The 19,044-nt window shown below is 39.2% G+C and overlaps 1 protein-coding gene across 1 annotated transcript in view; it reads right to left on the bottom strand.

The window, feature by feature from the left end:
* Nucleotides 1-4,901: 4,901 nt before the first annotated feature.
* The window catches only part of Bmcp (uncoupling protein Bmcp mitochondrial), a 47,360-nt gene continuing 33,217 nt past the window's right edge, over nucleotides 4,902-19,044 (bottom strand). The window contains exons 4-10 of the mRNA XM_071684341.1: nucleotides 18,509-18,659; nucleotides 16,878-17,014; nucleotides 16,428-16,570; nucleotides 16,152-16,276; nucleotides 12,050-12,110; nucleotides 11,720-11,830; nucleotides 4,902-6,215 (exon numbers count right to left, since the gene is read on the bottom strand). Coding sequence (XP_071540442.1) covers nucleotides 6,096-6,215; nucleotides 11,720-11,830; nucleotides 12,050-12,110; nucleotides 16,152-16,276; nucleotides 16,428-16,570; nucleotides 16,878-17,014; nucleotides 18,509-18,659 — 848 coding nt within the window. The 3' untranslated portion in view covers nucleotides 4,902-6,095. The remainder of the gene's footprint in view (nucleotides 6,216-11,719; nucleotides 11,831-12,049; nucleotides 12,111-16,151; nucleotides 16,277-16,427; nucleotides 16,571-16,877; nucleotides 17,015-18,508; nucleotides 18,660-19,044) is intronic.

The raw sequence follows: 19,044 nt of genomic DNA, 5'->3' as shown, positions 1-19,044 counted from the left end.
CCTACTCTCTTCTCTCAATAAATGATCTCTCATCTTCAAACCTTAATCATTCTCCATCTCTGATGCCTGTTCCCTTTGGGAACTTCCTCAAGGGAGTAACGTGGCCAATGTCTCCATAACTGGTGGACTCTTGTGCTGCTTAGTCTTCAGAGCTTTATCCTTAACAGGCTCCTGGCAGAGGGCAACATTAGTGATATTTTCATAGGCTCCTACCACTTGTTTCTACCTAATGTTCCTACCTACTACTACTGCCTAATGTTCCTCTTAATTTTCTTGCCTGCTACTTCTGTCTGTTGCTCCTGCCGTTTTTCCAAAAGGTAGGGATAATTCATAGTGCTTACAAAGAATTAGTTATTCACCTTGTCAAGTGTTTTGTGTTTTAAGTAGAAATTGTATGTCTTTAGACAGAATGCTAGCAGTCCATGTGTGGATAAGGCAGAAAGAAAAGACAGCTACTGGTTAGAGGAGTACAATTTGACAACCACCGAATTGCTGGCTCGCTTTGCAGCTGTCCCTAACCCTCCTAATATCTAGGTGGGTAGTGCATGTAATATACCTCCCTTGTTGATGGCTGTCTAGCAATTACCTTTATGCTGGCAATTCCGCTTTGCATACTTCAACTGTTTTCCTCCTCGGCTTCCCCTAATATGAGTTTTTCTTACAAAGAACATATTTCCTTTCTCATTACAGATTTGTGCAGCATCTCAAGAATAGGCAAGCTGTAACTATTAAATTTGATAGTGCAAAAATGCAATTTCTCCCTATATTTCTTAAGATTTACTTCTAAATTTTACCCTTTAACAACAAACATGTTGGGCATAAACTTATCCAACACACTGTAATGGAAACCCCTCATAATCGAAGTCTGCTTCCATAAAGCTGGGTTTGTTGTAGTAGGAGCCATAGTTTTTTTCTCATGATCATTGGCATCATTTCTTTTAAGCCTTCCCTTTCTGTGTGACATCACATTGCTTCATTTTCTCCATCCTACAGGTACTGTTAAGGGCACACTTCTCATGAGCTGTCTACAAACATTCCCATCAACAAGGTATGCATCTGGCTGCTGATTCCCCGTTTGTGTGGATTTTAGGCACTTGATGATTGGCTGTCATGATGCCTCCTACTTTGCTCAAACAGCTAAGCTGTGAAATTCTTTTCCTTCATTATTCCCTTTACTTATAACCTTTATGAATAGGTTCTACAATCATCTTTCACTTGTGATGGCTTCTGATTGGCATGTTTCATCTGCCCCTGCATGTCGCCATAGGAGTGATAGAGAAGGTGTGGACCAGGTGTTTGCTTTGAAGAATGTGTTAAATACTTGAGGAAACAGATGGATTTTTGTGTGGCATCATTTATCCAAAGATAGAGATGCTTTGTGAAAGGTGTTATGAATATATGATTATAGGAGCGTTGAGGTTTATATATTTATGAAGATAATAAAGAGTAAGGGGAGACGGGGGATGGAATGGGATGTATTTAGGGAAACAATAATGGCTTGCTCAAAAGATGCCTGTGGCATGAGAAAGGTGGGAGGCAGGCAGATTAGAAAGGGTAGTGAGTGGTGGGATGAAGAAGTAAGATTGTCAGTGAAAGAGAAGAGAGAGGCATTTGGATGATGTTTGCAGGGAAATAGTGCAAATGACTGGGAGATGTATAAAAGAAAGAGGCATGAGGTCAAGAGATAAGAGGTGAAAAATAGGGCAAATGAGAGTTGGGGTTAGATTATCATTAAATTTTAGGAAAATAAAAAGATGTTTTGGAAGGAGGTAAATAAAGTGCGTAAGATGAGAACAAATGGGAACATCGGTGAAGGGGGCAAATGGGGAGGTAATAACAAGTAGTAGTGAAGTGAGAGGGAGATGGAGTGAGTATTTTGAAGGTTTGTTGAATGTGTGTGATGATAGAGTGGCAGATATAGGGTGTTTTGGTCGAGGTGGTGTGTGAAGTGAGAGGGTCAGGGAGAAAGATTTGGTAAACAGAGAAGAGGTAGTAAAAGCTTATGTGGAAGATGAAAGCCTGCGAGTTTGGATGGTATTGCACTGGAGTTTATTAAAAAAGGGGTGACTGTTGTCGACTGGTTGGTAAGGATATTCAGTGTATGTATGGTTCATGGTGAAGTGCCTGAGGATGGGCAGAATGCATGTATAGTGCCATTGTACAAAGGTAAAGGGGATAAAGGTGAGTGTTCAAATTACAGAGGTATGAATTTGTCGAGTATTTCTGGGAAATTATGTGGGAGGGTATTGATCGAGAGGGTCAAGGCATGTACAGAGCACCAGATTGGGGAGCAGCACTGTGGTTTCAGAAGTGGTAGAGGATGTGTGGATCAGGTGTTTGCTTTGAAGATTGTATGTGAAAAATACTAAGAAAATCAGATGTATTTGTATGTAGCATTTATGGATCTAGAGAAGGCATATGATAAGAGTTGATAGAGATGCTCTGTGGAAGGTATTAAGAATATATGGTGTGGGAGGTAAGTTGCTAGAAGCAGGGAAAAGTTTTTATCTAAGATGTAAGGCATGTGTACGAGTAGGAAGAGAGGAAAATGGGTGGTTCCCAGTGAATGTCGGTTTGTGTTACGGACATGTGATGTCTCCATGGCTGTGTAATTAGTTTATGGATGGCGTTGTTAGGGAGGTGAATGCAAGAATCTTGGAGAGAGGGGCAAGTATGCAGTCTGTTGTGGATGAGAGGGCTTGGGAAGTGAGTCAGTTGTTCACTGATGACACAGCGCTGGTGGCTGATTCGGGTGAGAAACTGCAGAAGTTGGTGACTGAGTTTGGTAAAGTGTGTGAAAGAAGAAAGCCGAGAGTAAATGTGAATAAGATCAAGGTATTTATTAGGTTCAGTAGGGTTGAGGGACAAGTAAATTGGGAGGTAAGTTTGAATGGAGAAAAAGTGGAGGAAGTGAAGTGTTCTATTATAGATATCTGAGAGTGGATTTGGCAGGGGATGGAACCATGGAAGCAGAAGTGAGTCACAGGGTGGGGGAGGGGGCAAAGGTTCTGGAAGCATTGAAGAATGTGTGGAAGGCAAGAATGTTATCTCAGAGTGCAAAAATGGGTATGTTTGAAGGAATAGTGGTTCCAACAATGTTATATGGTTGTGAGGCATGGGCGATAGATAGAGTTGTGTGGAGGAGGGTGGATGTGTTGGAAATGAGATGTTCGAGGACAATATGTGGTGTGAGGTGGTTTGATTGATTATGTAATGAAAGGGTAAGAGAGAGGTGTGGTAATAGTGTGGTTGAGAGAGCAGAAGAGGGTGTATTGAAATGGTTTGGTCACATGGAGAGAATGAGTGAGGAAAGACCGACAAAAAGGATATATGTGTCAGAGGTGGAGGGAATGAGAAGTGGGAGACCAAATTAGAGGTGGAAGGATGGAGTGAAAAAGTTTGAGTGATCGGGGCTTGAACATACAGGAGGGTGAAAGGCGTGCAAGGAATAGAGTGAACTGGAACGATGTGGTATACTGGGGTCGATGTGCTGTCAATGAATTGAACCAGGGCATGTGAAGCGTCTGGGATAAACCATGGAAAGTTTTGTGGAGCCAAGATGTGGAAAGGGAGCTGTGGTTTCGGTGCATTATACATGACAGCTAGAGACTGAGTGTGAGTGAATGTGGCCTTTGTTGTCCTTTCCTAGCACTGCCTCGCATTGGGGAGGGGGTTCATTTCATGTGTGGTGGGGTGGCGGCAGGAATAGATAAAGGCAGCATGTATGAATATGTACATGTGTATATATGTATGTGTACTTTGAAATGTATAGGTGTGTATGTGTGTGTGAGCGGGCATGTATGTATATGCATGTGTACATGGGTGGGTTGGGCCATTCTTTCGTTTGTTTCCTTGCGCTACCTTGCTAATGTGGGAGACAGCGTCAAAGTATAACAATAATAAATAATAATAGTAATATGATAGTAGAGAAAGTGCTTGTTGGTGAAAGTGGGTCTGTGACGAGTGTGCAATGTCACCATGGCTGTTTACTGTGTTTATGTATTGGTTAGTGAGTGCAAGGGTCTGTTGTGGGTGAGGAGTCCTGGGAAGCAAACCTTTGGCAGGTTATGGTAGGTTCAGGAGGTGTCGGAGTTTTTGAGTGGTTGTGAAAGGAGGGAGTTGAGAGTAAATGAACATAAAACAGGGTTATTAGGTTTAGCACTGCAGAAAGAGACATTATTTTGCAGTGCGAGTTTGAATGGAGAAAAGTTGGGGGAAGTGGTGTGCTTTAGATATGAGTGGACATGGCAGTGAATGGAACCATGGAAGTAATGGAGAGTCTCAGGGTGGGTAAGGTGAAGGATGTGGGAGCAATGAGTAATGTGTGGAGAGATTTTGATGTCTGGGAGGACAAAAATAGGTATGTTTGATGGTACTCCCATCCCCTCCCCCACCCTATGATTCACTTCCGTTTCCATGGTTCCATCCGCTGCCAAATCCACTCCCAGATATCTAAAACATTTCACTTCCTCCAGTTTTTCTCCATTCAATCCACTACCAGATATCTAAAACACTTCACTTCCTCCAGTTTTTCTCCATTCAAACTTACCTCCCAATTGACTTGACCCTCAACCCTACTGTACCTAATAACCTTACTCTTTATGTATATATATTTACCCCAGGATTAGTTTCTGTGAGAGCCCTGGTGTTAAAGAGTACCTCACTAAAGACTCCTGCAGGGAAATGTAGTTTTCTTTTGTTGTAAAAAGTTCAAGATTGTACTTCAAGTGATCCAGCTGTTCTAAATTCATTTTACTTGCATTGTGATCTCAAGCTGATTGAATTTAGTAACACATGATTTCTATTTTCAGACATTTAACAAAGTAGTGCGATACATGTAAATTATTGGCAGAAGTGAGTTCATGTTGGGAGTACATTTTTAGGCATTTTATGTAAACAAGTTTGATGACGAAACTTTATTTGGAAGAATAAGTTATTCATTATTGTGCACCTGTTCAACTTGCATCCTCCTGCAAATTATTCCTTGATAAACCTTACATCTCAAGACAACACTTAACATTTGAACCAGTCATACATTGAAATATGAAACCTTGTATTATGGCAGGTTGTTTACACAGTATGCACATCAGTATAAATCACTACATCACAGATCAGCATCTGAATTCATCCACATCCTACAAAAATAAATTTCAGCATCACATGTAACAGATGATGTCAACTGCACAATTATGGCTGAGTTTAGAAGTGAGCTACATTTTCTGTTTACAGTAGTTCATCAATTCAACTGGATAAGCAACATCAATTCTAAAATATGTAAACTAAAGTGTATTAGACCATGAGAATCAGCACATATTACAAGAGTACTGTCATGCTCACTGTCTAAACGAAAATACAGTTGACAAATACAGTGCTACTGTTTCCAAGTGGTCACCACCAAATATCTTTGGTTTTTACACTGCATTGCCATTAATCCCAAATGGCAATAACATTACAAATTCATTACGAAATTTGAAAATACATTTTACAGACTTGCTCCAAAATGTACAAAATCTCTTGCATCACAACAATGCATTAAGCATTTATTGAAACAATAATTTTCAAAGTTGGAATGATGAACAGGCCATGCAAGAGAAGTTTGAAGTAACTCTTGTGTAACATACACACTGACTGAGCACAAACAGCATCTTATAGATGATGATGACAATGCATCATTTACATATGAAAGTGAAATGGGATACAATTCATGAATACCATGAGATCTCAGAATGGCTGCTCTCTACAGATTGTCAGAAGACTCTTTGTAAGAATAACAAGAACTTGTGTGGTCTGATAAAGTACAAAATATTGAGGAACAGGTATTCTCAAGTGCAGAACTTTGTATATTCCTGCATTTTTATTTTTCTAAGTAATACTGACATCCTTTTGCAAGAATTGCTGCTTAAATCTTGGAGGCAAGGAGTAAAAAAATTGTGAAGCACAATGTTCCACAAAAGAACAAAATTTAATTAAAATTTAGTTATCACCAAAGTTTCCATACTCAGAACCACCAAGATCTTGACACCTATTTTGACCTTCTGAAGATAACAGGAACTTCCTTCAAAACTTTTGAAGATCCTGCATGACACAGAAAAAACCTAATAAAACTTTTTAAGTTGTTCGAAGGTGATGAAGAATATTATGTTCCAAGGTCCTAATCTGAGCCATGTTGGGATGAAGCCCTTGTAGAGTGCCAAGGGTCCCTCTGACTTCACCGTCTGTGTATAGACAAAAAGAAATAATGCATAGAGTGAACTGGAACAATGTGGTATCCTAGAGTTGGCGTGCTGTCAATGGACTGAGCCAGGGCATGTGAAACATCTGGGGTAAACCATGAAAGATCACCAAGGCCTGGATGTGGATAGAAAGCTGTGGTTTTGATGAATTACACACGACAGCTAGAGAATAAATGTGACAGCTGATAGAGTAAATGTGAAGAAGAGCATGGGACGAGTAAATTGGGACGTAAGTTTGAATGGGAAAAACTGGAGGCAGTGAAGTGTTTTAAATATCTGGGAGTGGATTTAGCAACGGATGGAACCTTGGAAGTGGAAGCGAGTCACAGGGTGGGTGAAGGTTCTGGGAGTGTTGAGGAATGTGTGGAAAGCAAGAATGTTATCTTGGGGAGCAAAAATGGTTATGTTTGAAGGAATAGTGATTCTAACAATGTTAAATGGTTGTGAGGCATGGACCATAGACAGGGTTGTGCGGAAGAGGGTGGATGTGTTGGAAATGAAATGTTTGAGGACGTGGTGAAAGGAGGTTTGATCAAGTCAGTAATGAAAGAGTAAGAGATATGTGGTGATAAAAAGTGTGGTTGAGAGAGCAGAAGAGGGTGTACTGAAATGGTTTGGTCACATGGAGAGAACGAGTGAGGAAAGATTGAGAGATGTGTGTCAGAAGTGGAGGGAACGAGTAGTGGGAGACCAAACTGGAGGTGGAAGGATGGAGTAAAAACAATTTTGAGCAACTAGGGCCTGAACATACAGGAAGGTGAAGGTGTGCAAGGAATAAAGTGAACTGAAATAATGTGGTATACCAGGATCGACTTGCTGTCAATGGATTGCACCACAGCATGTGAAGCGTCTGTGGTAAACCACGGAAAGTTTTTTTTTTGGGCCTGGATGTGGAAAGGCAGCTGTAGTTACGGTGCATTACACATAACTACAGTGCGAACAAATAAGGCCTTTTGTTGTCTTTTCCTAGCGCTACCTCATGCGCACACAGGGGGAGGTGGGTACCATTTTGTATGTGGCTGGGTGGTTACAGGAATGGATGAAGGCAGCATGAATATGTAAATGTGTATATATATATGTATGTGTATGTATAGATGTGTGTATATTGATATGTATAGGTATGTATATGTGCGTGTGTGGGTGTTTATGTATATGGTTTGGACATAGAGAATGAGTGAGGAAAGATTATCCTTTTTGACAAAGAGGATATATGTGTCAGAGGAGGAGGGAACAAGGCGAAATGGAAGACCAAATTGGATGTGGAAGGATGGAGTGGAATAGAATTCCTGATCATACAGGAGGGCGAGAGATATGTAAGGAATAGAGTAAATTGGAACAATGTGGTATACCAGGGTCGACGTGCTGTCAATGAACTGAATCAGGGCATGTGAAACGTCTGGGTTAAACCATGGAAAGGTCTGTGGGGCCTGGATGTGGATAGAGAGCTGTGTTTTCGGTGCATTACACATGACAGCTTGAGATAGTGTGAGAAAATGTGGCTTTTTTTATTATTTTTGTCTGATTACCTGGTGCTATCTCGCTGTAGCAGGGGGAAGCAATGCTATTACCTGTGGGACACAGTAGTGCCAGAAATGGATGCTGTGCAAGGTGGTTTCATCGTGTTAAGAGATAAAAAGGGCACAAGAGAAGTGATGATGAAAAGTGTAGAGGAGATGAGTTGGAGAGGGTTACTGAAATGGTATGGACGCATGGAGAGAATGAGTGAGGAAGCGTTGATAAAAAGATACATGTGTAAGAAGTTGAGGGAACAAGAAGGGAGATGGAAGGATGGATTGAAAAAGATTTTGAGTGATCAGGGCCTGAACAAGCAAAAAAGTAAAAGGCATGCATGGGATGTGGCTCGGGGAAACCATGGAAAGGTCTGTGAGGCCTGATTATGGATAGGGAACTGGGGTTTCTGTGGATCATACATGACAGCTAGAGAATGGATGCGAGCAAAAATGTCCTTTCTATATGTTCCTGACACCACCTCAAATGCAGGAAACATTTTTAAAGTATGGGGATATATATGTATATATTCACTTTTTTTTTTTTCCATACTATTCGCCATTTCCCGCGTTAGCGAGGTAGCGTTAAGAACAGAGGACTGAGCCTTTGAGGGAATATCCTCACTTGGCCCCCTTCTCTGTTCCTTCTTTTCGAAAATTAAAAACGAGAGGGGAGGGTTTCCAGCCCCCACTCCCTTCCCTTTTAGTCGCCTTCTACGACACGCAGGGAATACGTGAGATGTATTCTTTCTCCCCTATCCCCAGGGATATATATATATATATATATATATATATATATATATATATATATATATATATATATATATATATATATATATTATATATATATATATATATATATCTGGGAGTGGATCTGGCAGCGGATGGAACCATGGAAGCGGAAGTGGATCATAGGGTGGGGGAGGGGGCGAAAATCCTGGGGGCCTTGAAGAATGTGTGGAAGTCGAGAACATTATCTCGGAAAGCAAAAATGGGTATGTTTGAAGGAATAGTGGTTCCAACAATGTTGTATGGTTGCGAGGCGTGGGCTATGGATAGAGTTGTGCGCAGGAGGATGGATGTGCTGGAAATGAGATGCTTGAGGACAATGTGTGGTGTGAGGTGGTTTGATCGAGTAAATAACGTAAGGGTAAGAGAGATGTGTGGAAATAAAAAGTGTGGTTGAGAGAGCAGAAGAGGGAGTTTTGAAATGGTTTGGGCACATGGAGAGAATGAGTGAGGAAAGATTGATCAAGAGGATATATGTGTCGGAGGTGGAGGGAACAAGGAGAAGTGGGAGACCAAATTGGAGGTGGAAAGATGGAGGGAAAAAGATTTTGTGTGATCGGGGCCTGAACATGCAGGAGGGTGAAAGGAGGGCAAGGAATAGAGTGAATTGGAGCGATGTGGTATACCGGGGTTGACGTGCTGTCAGTGGATTGAATCAAGGCATGTGAAGCGTCTGGGGTAAGCCATGGAAAGCTGTGTAGGTATGTATATTTGCGTGTGTGGACGTATGTATATACATGTGTATGGGGGTGGGTTGGGCCATTTCTTTCGTCTGTTTCCTTGCGCTACCTCGCAAACGCGGGAGACAGCGACAAAGTATAAAATATATATATATTTTTTTTTTAAACTACTCACCATTTCCCGTGTTAGCGAGGTAGCGTTAAGAACAGAGGACTGGGCCTTTGTGGAATATCCTCACCTGGCCCCCCTCTGTTCCTTCTTTTGGAAAATTAAAAAAAAAAACGAGAGGGGAGGATATATACTTTTTCATACATGTTCACCATTTCCCGCAATTAGCAGGGTAGCGTCAAGAACAGATCACCGAGCCTCACCTGCCCACTCATTCTTTGGTCACATTCATAAAATCTTGGTATTCACCACACATTCTCAACCTAGCTCATACATAAAGGAATGGACAAAAACTATTTCATATTAGGCTGTTTCTTCTTTGCAAAATGGGGGAGGATGGGAGACAAGATTAACCCACTGCTATATTTACTATTTGCATATGTGAAAACTGTGTAGGTATGTATATTTGCGTGTGTGGACGTATGTATATACATGTGTATGGGGGTGGGTTGGGCCATTTCTTTCGTCTGTTTCCTTGTGCTACCTCGCAGACGCGGGAGACAGCGGAAAAAAAAAAAAAAAAAAAAAAAAATGTGAAAACCTTGGAAAACAGTATGACTGCAAGGCAAATGACAGATGAGGCTGAAAAAAGACCTGTAGTATAAGTGAAAGCACAGGAAAATAGAAAAAGGTATACACAGATGTAACACGTGAGATTGTTACTAAAGGGCTTTCAGATGAGGGTCCAGTTGACAATGTTGATGTGCAATGGAAGCAATTCATTTATCAAGGTGAAGGTATGAAGGGTAATGTTAGCCTCACACAACAAACAAGTTTATAAAACTTGTTATTTTTAACTTGTTTCTCGTTTCTTTGGTTGAATCATGAGTGGATAGCATTTCAGTTCAACTTGCATACATCCTCACCTCAGGTTTGCACTTAACATTCTGGGATTCCAATGATGGACAAAAAGACTCGTGTTCCAGATTCACTATATTACATGGATGCTATGCATGGGCTATAAGAGACTATGAGAAGGATGGTGTGTTGGGTATGAAATGTTTAAGAACAGTATCTGGTGTAATGGGGGTTTGATTTATTAAATAATGAAAGGGAAAGTGAGTGAGAAAGCTGAAGGTGTGTTGAAACAGTGTGGACATAAACAGAAGATGAGTGACGAAAGGTTGACAAAGAGGATATACTTTTCAGGGGGGACAGGGAGAACTGGGAGATCAAATTAGAAACAAACGGATGGAGTGAACAGGATTTTGAGTGACCGAGGCCTGGACTTGCAGGAGGGTGAAAGGTGTGCAAAGGGTGGGGTGAACCGGAATGATGTATACAGGGGTCAATGTGCTGTTGGTGGACAGAACCACAGTTTAAGTGTCTGGGATAAGCCACGGAAAGGTCTGTGTGGTTTTGGTGCACTACACGACAGCTAAAGAATGAATGTGAGCTTTCTTCATCTGTTCTTGGTGCTACGTTGCTAACAAGGAAAATGGTGATCAAGCATGAAAGAAAATAAAAAAGGTGGTGGTGTGCTGTCCATGACCTGAACTATGGAAAATGAAAGAATTGGCCGTGATTTCAGTGCAGATGTGGAGAGAATGAGTAAAAGTGTGTTGTTAGAAGGAGGAACAAAGAAAAGATGTAATCCAAGGAGAAAGTGACAGGATTGTGTGAAAGATATTTTGTGTATTTAGGGCCTGAATATGCAATGGAGCAATGTGGTATACAGGTGATGTTTTGTCAATGAGCTAAATCAGAATGTCTGTAGGAGTATGGGGAAACAATGGAAAGCTCTGTGGGGCTTGGTTGAAGATAGTGGGCTGTAGTTTTGGTGTATTATATAACTATGATAAATTTTTTTGGATTGTAAGGAGTGTGAATTTACAGATATCTTTCTGAAGCACAAGTTGAGACCAAAATGAGGCATAAAAATGTTTCTAACTAAAGTGGAGGCAATGTTGCTAGCACCTGCACAATCTTTAATATATATAGATGAGTGTAGATGGTAACTTTTACAGACATATAGTTTTGCTGTTACAACAGAAAAATTATCAATAAATGAATACAGCTAGAGTTATTAAACAATATAAAACTATCAAGTAATCAATATTTCAGTGCGCAAGAATATAACAAACAGTGGCAACTCACTTGACACTAGTCTTACTTTTGTGCAATTTACCACACACATTATTACAGTGAAAGTAGTGGATAAGAAAATATCGTCTTCTATAATTTTTTCAGTTCATAAAATATTATTACCTCTCAAGCTGTAAGGTTCAGCTTATTTCTGAGGGTTGGAGAGGATAGCTAAGTGGGATGTTAAGAGATTAAAGGAAATTTGATGAATAACCTGAGAGGAAGGGGAAACTGTCAACCCAAAGTTGTACGTACCTGTACGAAACAATCCACAGTACTTGCATATACCCTTGAAGTATAAACAGCCCCATTGCCACTGACTTGAGCTGGAGAGGACTTTAATTTCCTTTGGTTCATCACTCTTGTCTGAAAATATTGACATTCATTGCTGATTACATTTATCTCATGTGAGAAAAATACAATATACTGTACAAGGAAACCACAATAAGACTACAAACCTATTAAATTACTTTAATTAAATCATGCAGAAATATATAAATACAACATGTGGAAAATTACGTTATCATTATCTGCAGTTTTCCAAATATAGGTTATACTACCATTAGAAAGCTTCTAAATACTAACTCGCACAACATCAAGGGGAGTTGATGCAACTGCGCCTCCAAGACTTGATATGAAGCTTGACCTGTCATAAGAAAAGGATTCCATTTACAATACATTCAAAATATATTAAAATCCTCTGTTTCAACTGATAGTAACTGTACTTTTATTTGGTATTTCCTCCCCTTTCCCCTTTTTCCTTTTTAAACATAAGCTTTCCAAATTTTTATTACATATGAACTTTGATTACTGATAACTTCTCACTGTCTGATTTCAAAGGAAATAAAACCGTGCCCAAAGCATGCATTCACATTATGAAATGTACAATGACAGGTTCCTTTGACAACATGCTCTTTGAAACTATTCACTTACTATTCTTCGGTTAAATGCCATTCATGAATTAAAGTTGATCACGTGTGTCTGAATAAATGAGATCATGCATATATTAAGGAAAAGCACAAATTTTTCCGAGAAATAAATCTACACAAAAATAAAAAGAGCATTTGCAAATGAAACAAAATTAAGCGCATCAGCCAGTGAGATGTTCATACTAATACTGCACAACCAATCAATTATTTTGTAACCTTAGATTTTCCATATTTTTAAGTTATTCATTATGAAATGGAAATGTAATGAAATGAAGACTTAGGATGAAACAGTACAAGAAGTGTGGAGCTCACTGAGGATAGTAAACTAATCTACAAGAGAATAGTACAATTAATACTATAAACTTCAAACAATTACTACAATCTGAGTATGTCTTTAGTGATTTTTTTTCTCTCTGGAAATATTATATATCTTTAATGGTGCAAAAACAAAGTCTTCTATGTTATGCTTATTGAAATTATTACTAGTTTAAATTTTCAACTTCAAATATTTTTCAAGCTGTTTATATTAAAAGTATAATCAATTTAAAATATTTCATCAAAAGTTCTACACAGACAAAAAAAAAAAAAAAAATTTAACAGTAACAAGAAAATCCTCCAAAGCAGAGATTGTATGAAAAGTTGGTGAGTAGGAGTAAAGTTAGCAAAGACTTAGAGGGAATCACAATGGCAATATGATGGTGATGGTGAAGCACTAGTGATGAAGATGGTACAATACAGGTTAGGTTCTCAACGTTACATGGGACAAGTCACTCCCGAGAATCATGGCGGTTCCTCAGCTAAGGGCCCCACAGTCCCTCCGGGACTGGGGACCCGTGCCGGGTAAGTGGTCTGGGACCGGGGTTTTGGGATCCGTTGCAAGGGCCTGAAGGACCCTAGATTCATCCCGGACATGCGTTTGCGAAACATCTGGAATGGACACACGTGAAACTATGTGGTGGTCGCCAAAGACGTACCACCAGGAAAGGACATGAGTCGACACACAAAACCAGGTAATGATTAAATTGCTTACACATATACAATTAACTTCCATGACTTTACTCTAATTATGCTTGTGTTAAGTAAACCCTTTAATTTAACCATGACGATCTGCTCTTTCTGACAAGAGGATAATTTTAATACCCATTCCTCACTAAGGACCTTTGAAACTTCATTCATTCCATCTTTCACTCTAAGATGAAAGTTAATAGTTAAAGTGTTATCATGCAGACTTTGAATCAACAGGTCAAATTCTGTTTGATAATCTGCTTTTTCCAATTAATAAGCTGACTACAACTATCAGTATAATTAATTCAAATACAAATGGACATCAGTACTTGTCACAAAATCTGTAATTATATTACAAATTAATGAACTGTTCTTCAAAATTGTAATATATAACAAGAACACAACTTCACTAAAAGGACCTACTTGAACAAATTTAAATGTCTCAAGAATCCCTGATGAAAATGGGATAGGACATTAGTATGTGAAAACACTCAAAGAAATTTTGCAAACATAATCTGAGAAGTAATGAGGTGAATTTCATTATCTCAAACTCCATACTTTTCAAGAAAGTGCAAACAAAATGTCTTGCTGAGTGTCTTTTAGCATGTATGTGTAGACTATTATAATTTCGCTTTACAAAATGATTAGCATGCATGTGAGAACTTTTCAGCTTTACATACTATTTATCATGTGTTGGCCAGTTATAAGAAAGAAAAGTGTGTGTGGGTCTTTTGTCTATCCAGCTGTCTCTGATGCAGTTCCCTCCCGGAACTCCCATCAAGGGGATGGCATTGGCAAAAAGTCTCCACCTATCCCTGGCTTTACATGCTTACACTGCATATACTATTCCACACATTCTTTCCCCATTTCTCTCCCTCCAGTACTCTTCTGTTTCAATGCTATTTATTAATTTTCATACAAAACTAACCCAGGAGCTCTTCTTAGAAAAGAGTCCAGGTGTTACCCAGGGATTTTTTCTAAGATATCCTTCCAGAGGCTTCTGCAGCCTAAGGCTGTAGAACTTCCAGTGCAGGGAGATGTGGACTCCTCTGGATTGAAAGCTTTTTTGAAGAGTCTGTACTCCTAGTGATACAGCCTCCTCATGGGTGACCTTACACTCAGGGTGCAACTTTAAGCAAGCCAAGTCCATCTGCACAGTTTAAATGCTACATGATACAACATTACCAATCTGAAAAATCTAAATATTTTATTTCCAAAGTGCCTTGAACATTAATTCTGCACTGCCAAGGCACAATTCATATTTCAAGGGTATTCCATTCAGATTTCTTCAGCATCTACTGAAGTAAACAATTATAACAAGCAAAACCTGCAGTACAGCCTTAACAATTATACCATGTTTCCCAATTAATCTTGAACTACTGCAGTTGATTTCAACAGTTTTGTTGACTAAATGATCATTAATCTATATCTCTGATCCCTGTTACCTTTGGAAACTCCCTCAAGGGGGTGGCAATAGCAAAAGAAGTCTCCATAACCTGTTTTACTCCAGTGCCACTTCTTAGCCTTTAGTGCCTCACCCTTAATAGTCCACTGGTAGACAGCAACTCTAGCATAGTTTCTGAGGCTCCTACCTGATGTTCATACCAACTACTTCAACCTAATTTTTCTGCCTACTATTCCTGCCTCCTACTTCTACCTAATGCTTCCACCTACTACTTCTACCTAATGTTTCTGTCAAACATTCCTACTTAATACTTCCATCTGCTGCTCCTACCAGTATGGTATTAGGTAGGATCTGGTGCATAGTACTCACTACAGGAAAATCTAGAGATACAAAGAGAGAGTTGTGTAAGCTGTGTCATGTGATAAGTATGATAAGGAAAGATTGTCTATTTGTGGACAATGCAACCAAAACATGGACATGGAATGAGTTTGTTAGGTCAAGAAATAATGGCTGTGAAAATGAGCTATTAAAGAGAAGCATGTGGTATGACTAGGAGGAATGAAGAAAGACACGAGGTATACGAGAGATTTGGCAGGGTAGGAACTGCAAAGGGAATGAATTATTTAGTGGATGAAACATAATACTTTAAGGTGGTCTGGGCAAGAGGAAAGAGTGAAAGATGGTTAGTTAAGGACAGTATATGACAGTACGATTAAAGGGTAGGTGTGAGAGAAAGACTGCTTACAACATGGTAAAATAGTGGAAGAATATTGGAGGGAGCAAAACGGTGGAGGAATGCGTGGAATGGTATATCTGAGGGAGGCATGCAGGGACAAGGATAAGTGGAAGCTCTTTTGGCTCGGCCACCCCTTGATGCGAGTTCCTTGAGGGAACAAGCATCAAACATATATAGATAGATTGATAGAAACGTTAAAAGAATAATAAATGCATAAAGACAACGCCTGATGAGTGAGCAGTGTCGGAACTGAGGGAAATATGAAAACACAAAGCCAAATTTTCATGTACAGTACAGGTGAAAGTGTAAAGATTTTAAGATGAAAATGTTTGAATGAAATTATGCAATTTACCTCATTTCTAAATAGAAAAAAAAATGTAAAATTGCACTATCCACCAGGCATTCTTAACCCAGTTTTCCTGAATCTGTGATAAAACAAGGAAAGCCTAAATACAAAATTTTGATGCCAAAATTGAAAAATCAGTTTCACTTTTAAATATGACAATACACTATAAATGTTTACTGATGTCCACATGCAATAGTCTCTCCTATCTTTCAAGTTTGTCCTAAGGTTCAAACACAAAAACATTACAAACTCATAGGATCACCTACAAGAAATGGTTTGTAGCATTGTCCGGCAGCAGGTTCATCTTAATAAAATAGTGTTTGCACATATCATATATTGGCAGCTCCACACCCACGATGACCCCTGCTCTTTGAGCAGTTGGACACACCCCCTGAAGATCAAACATTCATCATTTACTATCATGTTTGCACTAAAGTTTACTATGGAACATCAATTTTCTTATGCTTCAAGGTTATTTTGTCCAATGCACGTGTTTTATGCTTTCGTAATTCATAAAATCAAGTAAACTGTAGACTACTTACTCTCCACAGGCCTTGTACACCCTCTTGGTTATAGATGCTGACAAATGCTTGGAAAAGACTCTTCTCCTTGAAGTCTGTGCGTCCACTCTGTAGCCTTACCTTAAGCACATCAGTAGGGTTTGCCATGGCACTTGCCACCACCCCTTTGAATTATTAAAAGGTATTGTAATCAAAACATTTATTATGTAGCTATTTTGAGGGTACAATAGTAGATTTATTGGTACTAAAAATGTAGCACAGATAGAATGAGAAACCATTGTATGGTTTACCCGGCTTTCTTTATGTAGCACAGTTTTCTGTACCAAAATTGTGAAAATTATATGAACTCTAAACATGCTATAGTACAGTTTTTTGTACCAAAATTGTGAAAATTATATTAACTCTAAACATGCTAACCATCTGGGGCTGGGTTTCATGATATCACAACAATATTTCAGATCTAAGATTTACCTGCAGTGACTGCAGAGAATACATTGATGCCCAGTCTTTCTTCTTCAGGATTTTTTACTAGTATCTGCTTTAGTGAGTAGTAAATACCGAATTTGATGGTTCCATAAGTTGCTTGACGCAGTACAGCTGGGGCAATTCTGCAAGATTACAGAGCATACAATAACCAAAACTTCAATCATTTAGCAAAATGAGAATATTGATGCAATTTATCTTGCAATCATTTTCCTTAACAAATCACCTTGCACTCTAACAGACTGTGTTCAATTCAGAATCAAAAGTTAGAAGACTTTGGTCTTACAAATAGATGTAAATAAAATAAATCTTCCTTGTTCTAACTGCCCCTGCTCACACCGCAATGCAATATCAATGCTGTCAAAAGCCCTTAAGCATTTTGAGTACCAGTATTAAATTCTCAATATTCTCTTCTTTGCTAAATGTTTAGATCTGCACAGATCTTGTAGGATTTTCCTCTAGTCTGAGAAAAATCTTGGTATTCTGTCAAAATTAAACATGCAAGGGAAACTCCTATAAATTGTAGAGAATGGATTAGTGTCAGACTTAAAATCAGTTGCCCTACCTGTGAAGCCTAAAATTCTGCTATCTTTTATTGGTTTTTATGTACTGCTTGCTTGCTTACTTTCAGGTCATTGGAGATTATTACATTCACGTCCTTTTTCTTCTTTACATTTTTAAGTTTATGAAACTATTTCTTTCATTTTAGCAGTTACTTTGTAAAACTTTGCACTTATCCATCATCTCCATAATCAGTCATTGACACACAATATAACAAAGAGAATTGGTCCCAAGACTGAACCCAGTGAAACACCACTTGTTATGTCAACCATTCTTGGGCTTGACCATTAATCGGTACTCTGTTTACAGCCAGTCCCAGACAACCAATTTCACCCAATCTTCTGAACTGCCATCCCTTTACCCCATTAGAGCTCCTGCTCTTTGTCCACTTACAGAGGTGGGGATGCTTTCCCTAATTCTGCAAAAACTGATTTCCAGAAAAGATGCAGAGCCTACATGTACTTGTTCTACTTAGAAACAAAATAAAAAAAATATAAAGAGGCTAATAGGTTTCAACTGGTATGCAAGCCACAACAATTTTACTGACATCAGGTAGAGAGAAGACTTGTTCACAGTGTTTAATGAGTAGCTGGACATAAGTGACAAAATGGGTTCAAGTCATGGAATATATAAATATTTTTCAAGGTCTATCTCAAGATCCTCAATTCAATGTTAGTATTTTCACTCTCAAGGTGGAAATATCTTAAGGAAATGCTCAAAAGAACTGTCATCTGCTTAGTATCCTCAACCCTACCTTCTTGAAAACTACAATCTCAAAAAGTTAATTGGATACCAACGGCACGATTTTGTTCTATTCACATCGGCACCATGGGTGAGAGGATTATTCACTCAACCTTGGTAAGTTTTCATATCTCCAAGGAAGATAATCTCAATGCTTATCAAATTACTGTGTGTATCATAGCATGAAAATCACAACGAAGTTCATACGAATAACAAAATAACTGGAGTAAAGGCACAATATGCGAATCGCCAATGCGTTTGAACATGTGGTAAAAGAAATTACCAATTATCAAACACCAATACCCTCAACCACTCACCCAAAATAAAGTGCCCTGATGCCTTCCTCGTGGGATATCTTGAAAAGGGCATGGAACATCCCCCGATAGCGTTTGGTAATTACTTGCCCGGTGTCACATCTTCCACCCTGGATCTGAAGCCGAGTCTTAGTAGTGTCAATGGGAAATGTCCCTGGAACAAAAGGACAATGTAAGACCATACTAGTAATGCAAGGTACTGACAAAATTACGTAATGACAAGGCCAAACACAAAGCCAAACGTCTACAACACTAACAAGAGCGATGCCCTAGTCAACATGGCAGTACTGGAATACTGTGTCATACGTAGGAATAGAAAAAGTTATGGACGCAATTTGCTTTTGGTGTACATATATTAATCTAGGAAAAAAAGTATTACTGGCCACGAGTCATCATAACCCGTCCCGAGGTCGGGGCCCATGTGGATTCGAATCCTGCTGTAGGCAGTCGGCCTGCATCCAATCCAGGTGTTCATCCTACCTTCGGAACAGGTCGGTAAATGGGTACCTGGCTTAGGCTCACGTGTATGTGTGTGTGTG

Source organism: Panulirus ornatus, chromosome 38, assembly GCF_036320965.1.
Source record: "Panulirus ornatus isolate Po-2019 chromosome 38, ASM3632096v1, whole genome shotgun sequence".
NCBI classification, from domain to species: domain Eukaryota; kingdom Metazoa; phylum Arthropoda; class Malacostraca; order Decapoda; family Palinuridae; genus Panulirus; species Panulirus ornatus.
The sequence above is the reverse complement of the archived record's forward strand: the minus strand, read 5'-3'. Positions and strand labels throughout refer to the sequence as shown.